This window comes from Trachinotus anak, unplaced genomic scaffold, assembly GCF_046630095.1.
Source record: "Trachinotus anak isolate AG129_WGS33_773 ecotype Australia unplaced genomic scaffold, CSIRO_AGI_Tana_v1 ptg000023l, whole genome shotgun sequence".
Classification (NCBI taxonomy): Eukaryota; Metazoa; Chordata; class Actinopteri; order Carangiformes; family Carangidae; genus Trachinotus; species Trachinotus anak.
This window is the reverse complement of record NW_027273874.1, coordinates 8,836,731-8,857,107: the sequence shown is the minus strand read 5'-3', so window position 1 is coordinate 8,857,107 and position 20,377 is coordinate 8,836,731. Positions and strand designations below refer to the sequence as shown.

At 43.2% G+C, this 20,377-nt stretch overlaps 4 protein-coding genes across 4 annotated transcripts; all 4 read right to left on the bottom strand.

Moving 5' to 3' along the window:
• Positions 1 to 1,073: 1,073 nt before the first annotated feature.
• Positions 1,074 to 4,675, bottom strand: LOC139607036 (low affinity immunoglobulin gamma Fc region receptor III-A-like). The gene is made up of 6 exons (XM_071459601.1): positions 4,534 to 4,675; positions 3,987 to 4,043; positions 2,570 to 2,815; positions 1,712 to 1,957; positions 1,342 to 1,584; positions 1,074 to 1,219 (listed from the first exon to the last, which is right to left on the bottom strand). Exons 1-6 carry the CDS (start codon positions 4,562 to 4,564, stop codon positions 1,089 to 1,091), a joined length of 954 nt encoding a protein of 317 aa, XP_071315702.1. The 5' UTR covers positions 4,565 to 4,675; the 3' UTR covers positions 1,074 to 1,088.
• Positions 4,676 to 6,517: 1,842 nt separating this feature from the next.
• LOC139607056 (butyrophilin subfamily 2 member A1-like) lies at positions 6,518 to 9,026 on the bottom strand. The gene is made up of 3 exons (XM_071459657.1): positions 8,926 to 9,026; positions 7,599 to 7,952; positions 6,518 to 7,416 (listed from the first exon to the last, which is right to left on the bottom strand). Exons 1-3 carry the CDS (start codon positions 9,002 to 9,004, stop codon positions 7,178 to 7,180), a joined length of 672 nt encoding a protein of 223 aa, XP_071315758.1. The 5' UTR covers positions 9,005 to 9,026; the 3' UTR covers positions 6,518 to 7,177.
• A 2,713-nt stretch (positions 9,027 to 11,739) lies between these two features.
• Positions 11,740 to 14,284, bottom strand: LOC139607055 (butyrophilin subfamily 2 member A1-like). Its single transcript, XM_071459656.1, has 3 exons — positions 14,150 to 14,284; positions 12,823 to 13,176; positions 11,740 to 12,640 (listed from the first exon to the last, which is right to left on the bottom strand). The coding sequence occupies exons 1-3, from the start codon at positions 14,226 to 14,228 to the stop codon at positions 12,402 to 12,404; spliced, it is 672 nt and encodes a 223-aa protein (XP_071315757.1). The 5' UTR covers positions 14,229 to 14,284; the 3' UTR covers positions 11,740 to 12,401.
• A 2,679-nt stretch (positions 14,285 to 16,963) lies between these two features.
• On the bottom strand, positions 16,964 to 19,505 carry LOC139607057 (butyrophilin subfamily 2 member A1-like). Its single transcript, XM_071459658.1, has 3 exons — positions 19,371 to 19,505; positions 18,044 to 18,397; positions 16,964 to 17,861 (listed from the first exon to the last, which is right to left on the bottom strand). Exons 1-3 carry the CDS (start codon positions 19,447 to 19,449, stop codon positions 17,623 to 17,625), a joined length of 672 nt encoding a protein of 223 aa, XP_071315759.1. The 5' UTR covers positions 19,450 to 19,505; the 3' UTR covers positions 16,964 to 17,622.
• Between the last annotated feature and the right edge of the window lie 872 nt (positions 19,506 to 20,377).

The following is a 20,377-nucleotide window of genomic DNA, read 5'->3' as shown; positions in this document are numbered from 1 at the left end:
GGATATTTTTGAATGTATTTGTTCTTTTTACTCCTTACTTTAGCAGCTGTTGCCTACTTAAAATGTACATAATTCTTTGTGTGTGAATGTCTAATATTTGTCTTTGTTTCAGGTGTTTGGTGTAACAGAGATTCATAATTACTGTCCATAATCAGACCTAAATAAAGAAATGTCACTGTCACTGTTCACATTCTGACTGTGTATTTTCAGCAGTTGTGTGTTGTTTGATCTCTTACATGCTGCATTTTGTTCTGATAGATTGAGGTTTAGAAATACAAGTTATTTAAGACGTCATAGATTCTATCATCAAAATTAAATTATGTGACTTCAGGTACGTGTGAGTGAGCTGCCATTGCTACAACACACCCACAACCTGTATTCACAGAGCGGCAGACACGGTGTGGTTATTCTGCACACGCTTTGTCACGGTTAAACAATCACATTATAGAAAGATGGTGTGGTTTAAAAACACTACAAACGCTCTACCAGCATTCACCAAGTTATTTTATGATACGCAGTGGTCACAGCATCTGCTCAAAGTCCATATCAAAATATGATACGTGTTTAAATCAGACAAATATGAAATGTCTTTTCACACACTCAAGCCACAATATAAAATATGCCCACAAATCATGTGCTGTACAAAATAGACTTAAAACGACAAATTGAATAAAACAAAAACAAAGCAGATGTGCACAATGGTTCAGTTGCACTTGACTGTAAAGGTTACATGTGGCATGATTTACTCATTATTCGGTCTGGTCAGATTATCACAGCTTTTCTTCTGTAAAGGTTGTCAACTGCAGAAATGCAAAGAACAAAAACGCCTGATAAATTATTATTTATGATTGATAAATAATAATCAATAATACCAATTACAAAAAGCTTGAAAATATTTTTGCAAACATACATATTCAGCACAAGAAAAAGGCTTGATATATATTGCATCGTATTTATATTATTTTTTCCATTACTGTAAAACAACAATGGCAAAACAGATATTCTTGTGTTAACCTTACAAATACCCTGATTTTTATTAATTGTTAGGTTATTTTAAAGAGTAGAGGTCACTGGAACTATGACACCTTTTACCTCTGTGTCCCACAGCAATGTTTTCTCATCACCAGCAGCATCAGAGCCATCCATAAAATGGTGGCAATGGTCCTTATGAGGAGGTAGAGAAGAACAGGAAGTTGATCAGAACACAAGGACACGGTCCCTATTGGACAATAGAAAACGACAATAGAAAACATTTATTATAACATAATTGCACATTACTTTGGTTATTTCATGTATAACAACCACATTTTTAAACCCAAATCTGGAGATTGTGTGTCTCACCTCTGACAGTCAGCCTACTCTCTGCTGACTCTCCGGCTCCAGAGATGCTGCACTTGTAGAGTCCTTCATCAGACCTGGAGACAGTGTGGAGGGTGACGTTCCCATTAGAGCTCCTCCCAATAAAGAGGCCGTCTTTATAGAAATCAGCTGTCACATTGGAGGTCACCATGTTCATGCAGTGCAGAGTCACAGCTTCTCCCTCCAACACTGGTAGGACCGGAGCCACCAGGATCACAGCAACAACTGATCAGCACGTAGTTGATTAAAAAGGAAGAGTGATGTAAATGATAATGGGGTTGACAGCTAGGACCTGCAGTAAGCAGGTGATATAGTGTCATTAAGATCTGTATAAACCTTTGTTGTGTCTCACCTCTGACAGTCAGCCAGCTCTCTGCCGACTCTCCGGCTCCAGAGAGCCTGCACTTGTAGGGCCCTTCATCAGACTTGGAAACACTGTGGATGGTCATCTCTCCATTATAGCCAGTCCCAGTATGGAGGCCATATCTGTAGAAGTCAGCTATGTGGTTTGTGGAAGTTTTCTTGTTTCTACAGCGAAGAGTCACAGATTGTCCCTCCGTCACTGGATGGTCAGGACTCTCCAGGATCACGACACCAGCTGATCAAACATATTTCATGATTCAATCAAAAATACCATCGATGTACCTCACCTTTTTCTTTTCATATGTTCTTACTGCTGCTGCTTGGCTGTCCCTTTCTGTTTCAGAGAGTACTGCTGTATCGTCCCTGAGTCTGGAACCACCAGCACTCTTCATAGAGTTTACCATCAGTGGTAGGGTAGCTAGATGGAAGCCACTTTCAGTAAAAGGCATTTGCGAGTTTGACATTTGAAAATGTGGTTTTAAAGTTCAAACCATCACCATTTTGAACTGGTCACATGAGTGAAACTTGAAACAGCACATGTAACAGTGCACACTGCACTCACACCATGCCTCTCTTGTGTAAACAGGTATTTTAGGCTGTTATAAAACTCATGATACGTCTGCATGCACCTTTAGAAATGCAGAAACCCTTTCGTTGTACATAACAATCACACAAGCTTCTTTTTGCCGACAGAAGGGGCAGGTGAGTCATTTTTTAAAAAGTGACGCCAATAATCGGCTACTGCTACACATTTAATGTATCGCACCACTGCACTTTGCCATACAACACTTATTTTGTCATGCAAAACTGTATCACACTAAAAAATTGGGGTTAAAAATCTGCTCACCGCTCACACTCAGCCAGATCCCTGCTGATTCTCCCTCTGCGGGCATGTTGCACTTGTAGAGACCTGCATCAGACTTGGAAACACTGTGGATGGTCATGTTTCCTGTATCACTGCTCCTGATCAGGACGTTGTCCTTATAGAAGTCAGCTGAGAGGTCGAATGAAGGCACCTTGTTTCTGCAGCGTAGAGTCACATCGTCTCCCTCCATCACAGGAAGGATGGGACTCTCCAGGATCACAGAACCAGCTGAACATGCAACCAAAGACAAAACACACCAAACTAATATCAAAGAAAACGTGACGTGACTTACAGCCATATGCTGTACCTACAAGATGAAAACTAGTGATCATTAACGCAGAATGGCTATGAAAAGCATGGGGTGATGGGAAGATAAATATAAACTTCATTAAAGTATGTAAAACTTTAAGGCAAAGAATTTATTTCACATTTTCAAAATGCTTTAGAGCACACTTTCTTCACAGTGTTTATAACAAAATATAATAATAATCTTTATTTATAGAGTTCTTGACCAAGGCAGCAAAAATAAAATGAAAAAAATCAATAGATTTCAATGAGAATAAAAACAGATTTAGTTAGGTGTATAAAAGCCAATACGTAGCATTTTTAAGGGATTATAAGAAAACAGTTCACGGGAAAGTAAAATCAGGAAAAACTCTCAGATAAAAGTACAGGAAGACGGGTCTATCCTCGGGCTGTTGTTCCAGAGCCATGGGGCCCTGACTGGAAACACTCTGTCCCCTTTAGTTTCTAGCCAGGTCTCCAGAATGGACAGAAGACTTTTACCCAAGGATCTCAAGATGGATGGATGGATGGATGGATGGATGGATGGATGGATGGATAGATAGATAGATAGATAGATAGATAGATAGATAGATAGATAGATAGATGACTTTATTCATCCCTGAAGGGAAATTAGGTTGTCATAGCAGTCCGGTATGTATCAAGGTACGAACTGGTGAGTACGGAACTAAAAGAGGCCACAGAGAGCTTTTAAAATAATCAGATCTTAAAATCTATTCTAAAACATACAGGGAGCCCGTGTAGAGAGGCTAAAACAGGGGTGATGTGCTCTGGTCTTTGGGTTCTGGTTAAAAGCCTGCCAGCAGAGTTCTGTACAGAGTGGAGACAAGGGTGAGGGGGGTTAGGGTTAGGGGTAGGGGGGTTGAAACAAGGAGCGAGGTAGAAGAGAGACTCGACCCTAACTCTAACCCTCAAAACTGAGAATCCTGTCGAACCAGTGGCCACGGTTCTCTGCACCAGGCTTGACAGCAAATCAACCAATGGTAGTATTTTTTTAGCTGGGACACAAGAACAAGGATCTCAGTTTTGCTTGAGTTCAGCTGAAGGAAATTATGTGACATCCAGTTATTAACATCACATATTAACTTCTACTCACCAGATTTCTGAGCAGAACTGTCCTGAACTTGTGCAAGCAGCCACAGCACGTTCAACACTGGAGATAGAAAGGTAGAGCGCCTGAACCAGGTGTTTCAGTTTTACATTTTTTGACACATTTGCTTGTGAAAAACCCCCCAAAAAACAAAGATGTTAACTGTCTATGCGGGAGAGGTGATGCTAGTTATAGTTGCATGTAAATTGTTAAATGAGTAAAAAGTACAATACTCCCTCTGTAATGTGGAACAGTAGCAGAACAATTTCCTCAAGTTTACACTGAAGTTTAAAGGTTTTAGCTTAAATGCTTTTACTTTTAACCCCATCACAACATGTGCTTGGATCTGAAACGGCAACTAGTACCTTGTTCTGGAGGAAATGATGCAGACTTTACTTTATGGGTCTTTATGGGTCTTAATGCACTTCATTACAGACCTCACAAAACATTTACATAATTAAAAATTTGCTTGTTTAAAGTATTTGCATCTATTCTGTTGCACAAAGTGACATCATAGTTTCCAAACAGTAACAGAGACAGAGTCAGTACTCACACAGTCTGATGCAGAGAGCTGCGACCTCCATGTCGTCTTCCTGCTGACTGTGAAGTGAGACCCTCCTCCTTCTAACCCTAACCCTTCATGTGCTGCTTCTTCCTGGAGCGGAGGCGATGGTGAGCTACACTGTGTCCTGTAGAGGATCTTACAGCTCTGATGTATGGGTCAAAAACACCTCTTCAGAACTTTCATCTCAGTTAATGTTGAGGTGTTGAATCAAATTACCACAAACTAAGAACTTATTATCCTAAGGCTTGTGTTCATGTGCTGTCAGATTTTAACAGGTTCTTCCAAAATAAAACAATAACTCAGTCATTTTATTTCTTAAACTGACTGGATTTCCCTAACTCTCATGTATTGACTCAGCCAGTAATTCTCAGTCTGCATCATGTGTCCAGAAACCAGCATCAGCCTTTTTATTGATCAGTAGCAGAAGACAAGGTTTGTGCAGAAGGAGACTGCAGGAGATCACCAGGTGACCTGTGTTCCCTGTGACAGGAAGAAGCCAGCAGGGGGCAGCAGAGCAGCATCAACAGACGATCACATGATGAACTCTGATAAACCCTCATCCCTACAGTAGCTGTCAGGTGACGCCCTCCCAACAAGACTCCGCTGTAAATGATTCAGTGTGGCTGAACTTTGACCTGTGGGAGCATGAGGAGGAAGCAGCAGAGGGAGAGGGGGTGATAACATGGTGATGATGCAGGGTAAGTGCATTTCTGATGGTTACTTTGGAATTTAACAACAGACTCACCTGCAGTCTGCTCCTGTCCCTGAGACAGAGGACTTGTCTGACTGTCATCAACACAGATATGCAGGTATTGATTATCATCAGCCTTTATCCACATGTAGATGGAGGAAGGATGGCCATGCTATAGGTCTCCTCGTGCAGGAGCGTGGGTCAGTTTACAGACCTGTCGCCTACCACTGGTCCTGGTTACATCTGATGTTATAGCTTTTTTAAAATCTATTTTATTGTATCTCATTAGCAGCTTTCTTACCCAATTGTCCTTTTAAGTTTATCAGTGATCTGTGAAGCACTTTGAACTGCACTGACCTGTATTAAAAGTGCTGTACAAATAAAGTTTGATTGATTGATCCAGAAGCAGGATGTTGTTTAAAAAGTCAGAAACACTGAGAAAAGAAACTGAGCATGAATCCAGCAAATAAAACAAAAACATAGTTTTTCTTCGGTCATCCACCACAGTTGTTTTCCGTGGTCTTCCAGGTCTTTTGGTGTTGCTGAGCTCACCGGTGCGTTCTTTCTTTTTCAGAATGTTCCAAACAGTTGATTTGGCCATACCTAATGTTTTTGCTGTCTCTCTGATGGTTTTGTTTTGATCTTTCAGCCTAATGATGGCTTGCTTCACTGTTGGTGACAGCTCTTTGGATCTCATATTGAGAGTTGACAGCAACAGATTTCAAATGCAAATTGCACACTTGAAATGAACTCTAGACCTTTTATCTGCTCCTTGTAAATGGGATAATGAGGGAATAACACACACCTGGCCATGGAACAGCTGAGCAGCCAATTGTCCCATTACTTTTGGTCCCTTAAAAAGTGGGAGGCACAAATACAAACTGTTGTAATTCCTACACCGTTCAGCTGATTTGGATGTAAGTACCTTCAAATTAAAGCTGAAATCCTGCAGTTAAAGCACATCTTGGTCGTTTCATGTCAGATCCATTGTGGTGGTGTTTAGAGCCAAAAAGATGAGAATTGTGTCGATGTCCCAATATTTATAGACCTACTGCTGGTCCTGGTTCTATCTGATGTTAATCTATTTTATTGTATCTCATTAGCAGCTTTCTTACCTAATTGTCCTTTTAAGTTTATCAGTGATCTGTGAAGCACTTTGAACTGCACTGACCTGTATTAAAAGTGCTAAACAAATAAAGTTTGATTGACAGATCCAGAAGCAGGGTGTTGTTTAAAAAGTCAGAAACACTGAGAAAAGAAACTGAGCATGAATCCAGCAAATAAAACAAAAACATAGTTTATTTTGTTCTTTGACAAAAGCTTCCCAATAGAAAAAGCTACAGTAACATGTCCACCTGTTATTTACTGTGTACAATGATAATAAAGTTTAATTCAAACACTTTACACATTATAAACACATAACACCATGTCATTCTGAGATCAGCTCATCTGAACTCAGAGCTGTGCTCCTGTTTGTTCCTCAGCTTCATTTTACTGAGCGCTTCTCTTGTTGCTGCAGCTGGATCACAGCTGGATCACAGCTGGATCAGCTGGATCACAGCTGGATCACAGCTGGGATGTAGCTCTGATAACTCACTGCAATGATTCCTGCTGCTTCACATTAAGAGCTTCCAGCGGTGAAGCAGCTTTTATTTTGAGCCGCTGCAGGAAGTGCAGTGTGTACAGCAGTGAGTGAACAGAGCGGTTTGAATCCTGCAGGGATGATTGGCACCAACAGGAGCCACAGTCAGCTGTTAGATGATTCTTTGAATTGCTCTTTGTCTGGCTCATCACCTGGGACCAGTTTGCCATGGGAGACCCTACCAGGAGCTGAATGCTCCAGACAACACAGATCCCAGGATCCTCTGAGCTCACAAACCCCTCCACCACGATAAGGTGGCAATTCAAGGAGGGGGGGTACTTTAAGGGAGGGGGGTTCTTTTATGTTTCACACCCGCTGTTGGATACCCGCTCACAGGCAGGATCAGCAAGGTGGTTATTTTTCTTCAAGTGTCTTTTATATTTCATGACGACCGCTGTAACAACAAAACCAGCAGCCACAAAAACTATCACACCAGCGACCAGTCCATCACGCCTCCTGATGCTTCCATCTCTTTCTCCTCCATCCTTGTCTCCTCCTTCCTTGTCTCTTCTGTCCTCGCTGTTTCCACCTCTGTGACCTGCAGAGAGAAGCAGGTGTGAGGAATCAGCTGTCAGGTAGGTGATGAGAGAAGAACAGAACACAATCTATTTCCTCTTCAAGCTCCTGTCAGACACGATCTACTGCACTTTGATCACATGACTCAGACCAGCTGATTTCTACAGAGTCTCATCAGCGCTCTACTGGACTCTACTGACTCACCTGGCTGATGAACATCCAGGTAGATGACGCTGATGGGCTCAAACGTGGCTCTTTTTCTGCGGTCTGTTCCTCTCTGGAAGACTCGACACTCGTACGTTCCTGTGTCGTTACTCGTCACGTTCTTCAGAATCACAGACACGTTACCGTCCGTCATGTGTTGGTCCTCCAGCTCCACCCGGTTCTTAAAAGACGGATGCTGGTTTTCTGGAACAGTCTGTTCGTCACGATATAAAAAGACATATTCTGGCTCCAGCTCAGGTCTGGTCCACTCTACAAATGTGATGTTTGTTTTGCTGGGAGCTCGACATGGCAGAGGGACAGTGTGTCCAGAGTCGGCTGAGATGTTCACAGGGACTGAAACAGAGAGAAACACAGAGGTTAAAGGATCCAAGCACAACTGCCACAGCAGCAACACAACAACCCTCCCCCACCCTCTTCTCCATGTCAGGACACAGAATCTGAATTTTGCTTCAGTTTTATTTAAGCTCTTGAAGATCAGATCATCACCACAGTGACGGTCAGAGTTGTCACACTGAGGCTTTGTCAGCCCTTCACCCTGTTATCATAGTTTTATCAGCTGACTTTTAAGTCAGCATTTCATTTCAGCAGCAGTGTTTTACTATTTTAAACAGCACTTATTCAGTTTTCCAGTATGAGCATATCATTCTTGATTCACTATATAAAGTGTACATCAGCATTCATTAAAACTTCTACTACAACTAATATATAATAAATAAAGACATCGATTAATAAATAAATATAAATTAAAACACGATGCTACTAATAAAATAACCTCACACTTTTGTGGCCTTTACTTATATCTCATTTTTCATGACATCACTGCTGAAGTCCACCAGTGTTGCTCCTTATTTTCTATGAGAACATAGAAGAAAGAAAAGAAAGAAAAAGAAACAACAAAACCTTTGTTTCAGTGTGAACCACATCATCAGCCTGTGCTCTCCACATGTCTGCAGCTGGATTTCACTCCTTATTTAGTTTTCTGTTGGATTCAGGTCAGATCTCAACAGGAAACCACCGCCCGAGCTGTGACGCAGTTTCAAATGTGCTGGTGGAGATAAAGCAGGAGGAAGAAGCGGGAAACAGCTTCTGACTTCAGCCTGAAGGAAGAAACCCTCTCACTGCTGGAACGACCCTGGCTTTTATTCTCACCTGGAACAACTTCTGTTCAAACCGCTGAAGAAAACCTGCTAACGTGCTGTAACATGAGGCACATGAACGCCGTCAGTGAGCGTCTCATGGCCCAGCTCACAGCTGCTGCAGGTTGTATGAGCTTAAACAGAGCAGAAACAGAAGAGACGCAGCTCACCTCCAGAGGAAGACACCAGGACACAGAGGGACATCAAGGCCCCGCTGAGTGACGCAGATGTTGGAGCAGACATCTCCATCCAGATGTGGACAGCGCAGCTGCTGGAGCGTCACTGAGGGGCTGGGGGCCCTGCCCTGTGCTTTATGTGGAGGGCGGGGTCCAGGCTGCAGGTTGGGCGGCTCTTGAACAACACATGATGACGGCACTTGGAGATCCAAGAAAACTCCTCCTTTGAAACCAGCGTTCAGAAGATTTCCCATGAAAAAACCTTGAAGTTATTGAACAGTGAGAAAACGTGTATTTCCATGTGCAGCTGTAGACCACACAACACTGATCACGTCGCTCATACACTTGTGTGACAGTCACCTGTATTCACAGTATATGTAGTGAGCTGGGAGACAGCTACCCACACTGAGCTGCCACCAGGTGGAAATTATTGGTAGAACAGTCTTAACACTGTTGGACCAACACACAGAAATGTGAATTTCTCTATGAAGCTAAAATAACAGACAGAAAATAAAGTATTTCTCATCTTATCTTAGCTGATAGTCTCTACACCATCCCAACACATCACAGCCTGTGAGAGGCAGAAGGTGGATAAAGAGCACAGCTCAAAGTGTAGACCCACCTGGTCAAATAGAATTCATGTGAAAGTTGTTCAGTCAAATTTGTACTTGAGTTAAAGTACTGGAGTACTTGCTATTACAAATACTTCAATATTCAAAAGTACATTTTCTCATATCAACGCATTGTGTTGTTTCACTTTTACAGAACCTGATGACTCTGAAACAACCTACTGAAAAAAGAGCATTTCTCTCACACAACACAACACACACATCCATCATGATTAGCATGACTGTCAGTGAATGCATCACGCTCATAGTTTTATTTAACACTGGTTGTTTTTCCCTCTTGGTCTCTTAAAATTTCATCTTTGAGTTTCTCTACACCGTGTCCTGTGGAGGGTCTTACAGCTCTGATATGTGGGTCAAAAGTCTGTGCAGAAGGAGACTGCAGGAGATCACCAGGTGACCTGTGTTCCCTGTGACAGGAAGAAGCCAGCAGGGGGCAGCAGAGCAGCAGCAACAGACGATCACATGATGAACTCTGATAAACCCTGGTCCCCACTGTGGCTGTCAGGTGACGCCCTCCCAACAAGACTCCACTGTAAATAATTCAGTGTGGCTGAACTTTGACCTGTGGGAGCATGAGGAGGAAGCAGCAGAGGGAGGGGGGGTGATAACATGGTGATGATGCAGGGTAAATGCATTTCTGATGGTTACTTCAGAATTTAACAACAGGCTGTAAACAGTTTATGGTCCCTACCCAGCCCACGAGTCAGCTTCACCTGACCAGATATGGTCTCACTGCAGCTCATCGACTCTTCCTCTCTGACACTTGTTTAGATTTAGTGTTATGCCTGATTTTGAAGTACTCCACTATGACATTCTTGCAAAAGGCCAACAGCAAATCACACGTTCAGTCTTTGAATCTTGTGCTGAATAAACTTGGTTTTATTTCAACAACAGTTTTGCAACATAACTGTTAATGTCTTTGCTTTAGCCCTCCAGCAACAATATTGTAGCACAACTTGTGTACAATTTATTTTCATAAAGTTATTGTATATAATAATACAGAGGATGAGGTAAAAAGTCACTACGTGTTGCTGGAATGAAGTATATATAAGCCCTGACCCGTCGAGGAATGGACTCCATTAGACCTCTGAAGATCTGCTGTGGGATCTGGCACCAAGCCCTCAGTCGCAGGTACTTTAGGGTGGACTCATTTGATTGGAGAGGAACCGACTGGTTTTCTCTGGGTGTGTGAGCACCATTTTGTTTCTTCCTGTCTTGTGTTGCTGCCATTTTGTGTTATCCTGACCTCTGATGACTTCATGCTGGCCGTCTCTCTCTGCCAAGAGTTTACTCTGAGGACTCATTGTGGAGTAACACACCCAAGCAAAACTGATAACAGTTGCACAATCAGGAAGTTTCCATCAGCACTGAAAACACAGGAAAACCCAACTCCAACCCATAAAATTATTATTAATCATTTATTGATTATAGGACTTATTCTTAGGTCTACTGTACGCGCTGGCCCTGAGGAGAAATTCCGTTTCATGTGGAAACAGGCAAATGACAATAAAGGAAGCTTGAACCTTGAGCACGGCTGACTCTTCAGGTGTTTGTGTTTCAGTAAATCATGGACCTCAGGCTGAGCTTTCAGGAGGTCAGGACATTTTAAACATAAGAATCATGTGGGATGTGAAAAGGCTGCTCAGCCTCACTGAGAGACACTGGAAGCTAATGCTAAGCTAAGATCTGAGCTGCTTCACTGTCACATCGACAGCCAGGAAGCTGCTGCAACAAAGCTCACCTGTGTCTGGACTCTACAGACTCACCTGCAGTCTGCTCCTGTCCCTGAGACAGAGGACATGTCTGACTGTCATCAACACAGATACGCAGGTATTGATTATCATCAGCCTTTATCCACATGTAGATGGAGGAAGGATGGCCATGCTATAGGTCTCCTCGTGCAGGAGCGTGGGTCAGTTTACAGACCTGTCGCCTACCACTGGTCCTGGTTACATCTGATGTTATAGCTTTTTTAAAATCTATTTTATTGTGTCTCATTAGCAGCTTTCTTACCTAATTGTCCTTTTAAGTTTATCAGTGATCTGTGAAGCACTTTGAACTGCACTGACCTGTATTAAAAGTGCTGTACAAATAAAGTTTGATTGACAGATCCAGAAGCAGGATGTTGTTTAAAAAGTCAGAAACACTGAGAAAAGAAACTGAGCATGAATCCAGCAAATAAAACAAAAACATAGTTTATTTTGTTCTTTGACAAAAGCTTCCCAATAGAAAAAGCTACAGTAACATGTCCACCTGTTATTTACTGTGTACAATGATAATAAAGTTTAATTCAAACACTTTACACATTATAAACACATAACACCATGTCATTCTGAGATCAGCTCATCTGAACTCAGAGCTGTGCTCCTGTTTGTTCCTCAGCTTCATTTTACTGAGCGCTCCTCTTGTTGCTGCAGCTGGATCACAGCTGGATCGCAGCTGGATCACAGCTGGATCACAGCTGGATCACAGCTGGGATGTAGCTCTGATAACTCACTGCAATGATTCCTGCTGCTTCACATTAAGAGCTTCCAGCGGTGAAGCAGCTTTTATTTTGAGCCGCTGCAGGAAGTGCAGTGTGCACAGCAGTGAGTGAACAGAGCGGTTTGAATCCTGCAGGGATGATTGGCACCAACAGGAGCCACAGTCAGCTGTTAGATGATTCTTTGAATTGCTCTTTGTCTGGCTCATCACCTGGGACCAGTTTGCCATGGGAGACCCTACCAGGAGCTGAATGCTCCAGACAACACAGCTCCCAGGATCCTCTGAGCTCACAAACCCCTCCACCACGATAAGGTGGCAATTCAAGGAGGGGGGGTACTTTAAGGGAGGGGGGTTGTTTTATGTTTCACACCCGCTGTTGGATACCCGCTCACAGGCAGGATCAGCAAGGTGGTTATTTTTCTTCAAGTGTCTTTTATATTTCATGACGACCGCTGTAACAACAAAACCAGCAGCCACAAAAACTATCACACCAGCGACCAGTCCATCACGCCTCCTGATGCTTCCATCTCTTTCTCCTCCATCCTTGTCTCCTCCTTCCTTGTCTCTTCTGTCCTCGCTGTTTCCACCTCTGTGACCTGCAGAGAGAAGCAGGTGTGAGGAATCAGCTGTCAGGTAGGTGATGAGAGAAGAACAGAACACAATCTATTTCCTCTTCAAGCTCCTGTCAGACATGATCTACTGCACTTTGATCACATGACTCAGACCAGCTGATTTCTACAGAGTCTCATCAGCGCTCTACTGGACTCTACTGACTCACCTGGCTGATGAACATCCAGGTAGATGACGCTGATGGGCTCAAACGTGGCTCTTTTCCTGCGGTCTGTTCCTCTCTGGAAGACTCGACACTCGTACGTTCCTGTGTCGTTACTCGTCACGTTCTTCAGAATCACAGACACGTTACCGTCCGTCATGTGTTGGTCCTCCAGCTCCACCCGGTTCTTAAAAGACGGATGCTGGTTTTCTGGAACAGTCTGTTCGTCACGATATAAAAAGACATATTCTGGCTCCAGCTCAGGTCTGGTCCACTCTACAAATATGATGTTTGTTTTGCTGGGAGCTCGACATGGCAGAGGGACAGTGTGTCCAGAGTCGGCTGAGATGTTCACAGGGACTGAAACAGAGAGAAACACAGAGGTTAAAGGATCCAAGCACAACTGCCACAGCAGCAACACAACAACCCTCCCCCACCCTCTTCTCCATGTCAGGACACAGAATCTGAATTTTGCTTCAGTTTTATTTAAGCTCTTGAAGATCAGATCATCACCACAGTGACGGTCAGAGTTGTCACACTGAGGCTTTGTCAGCCCTTCACCCTGTTATCATAGTTTTATCAGCTGACTTTTAAGTCAGCATTTCATTTCAGCAGCAGTGTTTTACTATTTTAAACAGCACTTATTCAGTTTTCCAGTATGAGCATATCATTCTTGATTCACTATATAAAGTGTACATCAGCATTCATTAAAACTTCTACTACAACTAATATATAATAAATAAAGACATCGATTAATAAATAAATATAAATTAAAACACGATGCTACTAATAAAATAACCTCACACTTTTGTGGCCTTTACTTATATCTCATTTTTCATGACATCACTGCTGAAGTCCACCAGTGTTGCTCCTTATTTTCTATGAGAACATAGAAGAAAGAAAAGAAAGAAAAAGAAACAACAAAACCTTTGTTTCAGTGTGAACCACATCACCAGCCTATGCTCTCCACATGTCTGCAGCTGGATTTCACTCCTTATTTAGTTTTCTGTTGGATTCAGGTCAGATCTCAACAGGAAACCACCGCCCGAGCTGTGACGCAGTTTCAAATGTGCTGGTGGAGATAAAGCAGGAGGAAGAAGCCGGAAACAGCTTCTGACTTCAGCCTGAAGGAAGAAACCCTCTCACTGCTGGAACGACCCTGGCTTTTATTCTCACCTGGAACAACTTCTGTTCAAACCGCTGAAGAAAACCTGCTAACGTGCTGTAACATGAGGCACATGAACGCCGTCAGTGAGCGTCTCATGGCCCAGCTCACAGCTGCTGCAGGTTGTATGAGCTTAAACAGAGCAGAAACAGAAGAGACGCAGCTCACCTCCAGAGGAAGACACCAGGACACAGAGGGACATCAAGGCCCCGCTGAGTGACGCAGATGTTGGAGCAGACATCTCCATCCAGATGTGGACAGCGCAGCTGCTGGAGCGTCACTGAGGGGCTGGGGGCCCTGCCCTGTGCTTTATGTGGAGGGCGGGGTCCAGGCTGCAGGTTGGGCGGCTCTTGAACAACACATGATGACGGCACTTGGAGATCCAAGAAAACTCCTCCTTTGAAACCAGCGTTCAGAAGATTTCCCATGAAAAAACCTTGAAGTTATTGAACAGTGAGAAAACGTGTATTTCCATGTGCAGCTGTAGACCACACAACACTGATCACGTCGCTCATACACTTGTGTGACAGTCACCTGTATTCACAGTATATGTAGTGAGCTGGGAGACAGCTACCCACACTGAGCTGCCACCAGGTGGAAATTATTGGTAGAACAGTCTTAACACTGTTGGACCAACACACAGAAATGTGAATTTCTCTATGAAGCTAAAATAACAGACAGAAAATAAAGTATTTCTCATCTTATCTTAGCTGATAGTCTCTACACCATCCCAACACATCACAGCCTGTGAGAAGCAGAAGGTGGATAAAGAGCACAGCTCAAAGTGTAGACCCACCTGGTCAAATAGAATTCATGTGAAAGTTGTTCAGTCAAATTTGTACTTGAGTTAAAGTACTGGAGTACTTGCTATTACAAATACTTCAATATTCAAAAGTACATTTTCTCATATCAACGCATTGTGTTGTTTCACTTTTACAGAACCTGATGACTCTGAAACAACCTACTGAAAAAAGAGCATTTCTCTCACACAACACAACACACACATCCATCATGATTAGCATGACTGTCAGTGAATGCATCACGCTCATAGTTTTATTTAACACTGGTTGTTTTTCCCTCTTGGTCTCTTAAAATTTCATCTTTGAGTTTCTCTACACCGTGTCCTGTGGAGGGTCTTACAGCTCTGATATGTGGGTCAAAAGTCTGTGCAGAAGGAGACTGCAGGAGATCACCAGGTGACCTGTGTTCCCTGTGACAGGAAGAAGCCAGCAGGGGGCAGCAGAGCAGCATCAACAGACGATCACATGATGAACTCTGATAAACCCTGGTCCCCACTGTGGCTGTCAGGTGACGCCCTCCCAACAAGACTCCACTGTAAATAATTCAGTGTGGCTGAACTTTGACCTGTGGGAGCATGAGGAGGAAGCAGCAGAGGGAGGGGGGGTGATAACATGGTGATGATGCAGGGTAAATGCATTTCTGATGGTTACTTCAGAATTTAACAACAGGCTGTAAACAGTTTATGGTCCCTACCCAGCCCACGAGTCAGCTTCACCTGACCAGATATGGTCTCACTGCAGCTCATCGACTCTTCCTCTCTGACACTTGTTTAGATTTAGTGTTATGCCTGATTTTGAAGTACTCCACTATGACATTCTTGCAAAAGGCCAACAGCAAATCACACGTTCAGTCTTTGAATCTTGTGCTGAATAAACTTGGTTTTATTTCAACAACAGTTTTGCAACATAACTGTTAATGTCTTTGCTTTAGCCCTCCAGCAACAATATTGTAGCACAACTTGTGTACAATTTATTTTCATAAAGTTATTGTATATAATAATACAGAGGATGAGGTAAAAAGTCACTACGTGTTGCTGGAATGAAGTATATATAAGCCCTGACCCGTCGAGGAATGGACTCCATTAGACCTCTGAAGATCTGCTGTGGGATCTGGCACCAAGCCCTCAGTCGCAGGTACTTTAGGGTGGACTCATTTGATTGGAGAGGAACCGACTGGTTTTCTCTGGGTGTGTGAGCACCATTTTGTTTCTTCCTGTCTTGTGTTGCTGCCATTTTGTGTTATCCTGACCTCTGATGACTTCATGCTGGCCGTCTCTCTCTGCCAAGAGTTTACTCTGAGGACTCATTGTGGAGTAACACACCCAAGCAAAACTGATAACAGTTGCACAATCAGGAAGTTTCCATCAGCACTGAAAACACAGGAAAACCCAACTCCAACCCATAAAATTATTATTAATCATTTATTGATTATAGGACTTATTCTTAGGTCTACTGTACGCGCTGGCCCTGAGGAGAAATTCCGTTTCATGTGGAAACAGGCAAATGACAATAAAGGAAGCTTGAACCTTGAGCACGGCTGACTCTTCAGGTGTTTGTGTTTCAGTAAATCATGGACCTCAGGCTGAGCTTTCAGGAGGTCAGGACATTTTAAACATAAGAATCATGTGGGATGTGAAAAGGCTGCTCAGCCTCACTGAGAGACACTGGAAGCTAATGCTAAGCTAAGATCTGAGCTGCTTCACTGTCACATCGACAGCCAGGAAGCTGCTGCAACAAAGCTCACCTGTGTCTGGACTCTACAGACTCACCTGCAGTCTGCTCCTGTCCCTGAGACAGAGGACATGTCTGACTGTCATCAACACAGATACGCAGGTATTGATTATCATCAGCCTTTATCCACATGTAGATGGAGGAAGGATGGCCATGCTATAGGTCTCCTCGTGCAGGAGCGTGGGTCAGTTTACAGACCTGTCGCCTACCACTGGTCCTGGTTACATCTGATGTTATAGCTTTTTTAAAATCTATTTTATTGTGTCTCATTAGCAGCTTTCTTACCTAATTGTCCTTTTAAGTTTATCAGTGATCTGTGAAGCACTTTGAACTGCACTGACCTGTATTAAAAGTGCTGTACAAATAAAGTTTGATTGACAGATCCAGAAGCAGGATGTTGTTTAAAAAGTCAGAAACACTGAGAAAAGAAACTGAGCATGAATCCAGCAAATAAAACAAAAACATAGTTTATTTTGTTCTTTGACAAAAGCTTCCCAATAGAAAAAGCTACAGTAACATGTCCACCTGTTATTTACTGTGTACAATGATAATAAAGTTTAATTCAAACACTTTACACATTATAAACACATAACACCATGTCATTCTGAGATCAGCTCATCTGAACTCAGAGCTGTGCTCCTGTTTGTTCCTCAGCTTCATTTTACTGAGCGCTCCTCTTGTTGCTGCAGCTGGATCACAGCTGGATCGCAGCTGGATCACAGCTGGATCACAGCTGGATCACAGCTGGGATGTAGCTCTGATAACTCACTGCAATGATTCCTGCTGCTTCACATTAAGAGCTTCCAGCGGTGAAGCAGCTTTTATTTTGAGCCGCTGCAGGAAGTGCAGTGTGCACAGCAGTGAGTGAACAGAGCGGTTTGAATCCTGCAGGGATGATTGGCACCAACAGGAGCCACAGTCAGCTGTTAGATGATTCTTTGAATTGCTCTTTGTCTGGCTCATCACCTGGGACCAGTTTGCCATGGGAGACCCTACCAGGAGCTGAATGCTCCAGACAACACAGCTCCCAGGATCCTCTGAGCTCACAAACCCCTCCACCACGATAAGGTGGCAATTCAAGGAGGGGGATGAATAGGGAGGGGGGTTGTTTTATGTTTCACACCCGCTGTTGGATACCCGCTCACAGGCAGGATCAGCAAGGTGGTTATTTTTCTTCAAGTGTCTTTTATATTTCATGACGACCGCTGTAACAACAAAACCAGCAGCCACAAAAACTATCACACCAGCGACCAGTCCATCACGCCTCCTGATGCTTCCATCTCTTTCTCCTCCATCCTTGTCTCCTCCTTCCTTGTCTCTTCTGTCCTCGCTGTTTCCACCTCTGTGACCTGCAGAGAGAAGCAGGTGTGAGGAATCAGCTGTCAGGTAGGTGATGAGAGAAGAACAGAACACAATCTATTTCCTCTTCAAGCTCCTGTCAGACATGATCTACTGCACTTTGATCACATGACTCAGACCAGCTGATTTCTACAGAGTCTCATCAGCGCTCTACTGGACTCTACTGACTCACCTGGCTGATGAACATCCAGGTAGATGACGCTGATGGGCTCAAACGTGGCTCTTTTCCTGCGGTCTGTTCCTCTCTGGAAGACTCGACACTCGTACGTTCCTGTGTCGTTACTCGTCACGTTCTTCAGAATCACAGACACGTTACCGTCCGTCATGTGTCGGTCCTCCAGCTCCACCCGGTTCTTAAAAGACGGATGCTGGTTTTCTGGAACAGTCTGTTCGTCACGATATAAAAAGACATATTCTGGCTCCAGCTCAGGTCTGGTCCACTCTACAAATATGATGTTTGTTTTGCTGGGAGCTCGACATGGCAGAGGGACAGTGTGTCCAGAGTCGGCTGAGATGTTCACAGGGACTGAAACAGAGAGAAACACAGAGGTTAAAGGATCCAAGCACAACTGCCACAGCAGCAACACAACAACCCTCCCCCACCCTCTTCTCCATGTCAGGACACAGAATCTGAATTTTGCTTCAGTTTTATTTAAGCTCTTGAAGATCAGATCATCACCACAGTGACGGTCAGAGTTGTCACACTGAGGCTTCGTCAGCCCTTCACCCTGTGTTCATAGTTTTATCAGCTGACTTTTAAGTCAGCATTTCATTTCAGCAGCAGTGTTTTACTATTTTAAACAGCACTTATTCAGTTTTCCAGTATGAGCATATCATTCTTGATTCACTATATAAAGTGTACATCAGCATTCATTAAAACTTCTACTACAACTAATATATAATAAATAAAGACATCGATTAATAAATAAATATAAATTAAAACACGATGCTACTAATAAAATAACCTCACACTTTTGTGGCCTTTACTTATATCTCATTTTTCATGACATCACTGCTGAAGTCCACCAGTGTTGCTCCTTATTTTCTATGAGAACATAGAAGAAAGAAAAGAAAGAAAAAGAAACAACAAAACCTTTGTTTCAGTGTGAACCACATCACCAGCCTATGCTCTCCACATGTCTGCAGCTGGATTTCACTCCTTATTTAGTTTTCTGTTGGATTCAGGTCAGATCTCAACAGGAAACCACCGCCCGAGCTGTGACGCAGTTTCAAATGTGCTGGTGGAGATAAAGCAGGAGGAAGAAGCCGGAAACAGCTTCTGACTTCAGCCTGAAGGAAGAAACCCTCTCACTGCTGGAACGACCCTGGCTTTTATTCTCACCTGGAACAACTTCTGTTCAAACCGCTGAAGAAAACCTGCTAACGTGCTGTAACATGAGGCACATGAACGCCGTCAGTGAGCGTCTCATGGCCCAGCTCACAGCTGCTGCAGGTTGTATGAGCTTAAACAGAGCAGAAACAGAAGAGACGCAGCTCACCTCCAGAGGAAGACACCAGGACACAGAGGGACATCAAGGCCCCGCTGAGTGACGCAGATGTTGGAGCAGACATCTCCATCCAGATGTGGACAGCGCAGCTGCTGGAGCGTCACTGAGGGGCTGGGGGCCCTGCCCTGTGCTTTATGTGGAGGGCGGGGTCCAGGCTGCAGGTTGGGCGGGTCTTGAACAACACATGATGACGTCACTTGGAGATCCAAGAAAACTCCTCCTTTGAAACCAGCATTAAAGAAACCTTGAAGTTATTGAACAGTGAGAAAACGTGTATTTCCATGTGCAGCTGTACCTGCTATTGTAAATACTTAGATATTCAAAAGTAAATGATCTCATGTCAACGCATTGTAGTGTTGTTTCACATTTACAGAACCTGATGGCTCTGAAACTATCTGCACTGACTGACTGTGAACCTGTACAATAAAAAGCTTGTAGAATATGATACAAAAACATCAAAATGGCCGTAGAAACACAACTGAGTCAGAAAACATTTCAAACTAAAAGGATCTTTCTTTATGTCCAAAACTTCAAACAGCTTCAGATGGTGTCTGGTCTGCCTCGTCTTTCTCTGTCGTAGCCACAGTGAAACATGACTGACAGTGCAGAATTTGCCTGTAATTGTTTTTGCTCTTTTGTACGGTCTATTACATTTTTCAAAATAAAAGAAAAGTTATTCCACTGACTAAAAGCTGCAAAGTCACAAATACTTCATAGAAATGTAGTGGAGTCAAAAGTTAAATGCTTTTTTTAAATGGAGTAAATGTCATACATTTGCAAATAATAATAATAATAATAATAATAAATATTCAAGCAAAGTACAAATACATATGATTGTGTGCAGGGGGGTAGTAGGACCCCCACAAAGCCTGGGTTGAAGACATTGCTATATAAATAACCTGCTATACAAATGACCTGTGGGCTCATTTTTTACAGGGGGACAGTAGGTACATGTATGTGTGGTGTTGTGTTCAGGTGAAATGGAATATAACACCACC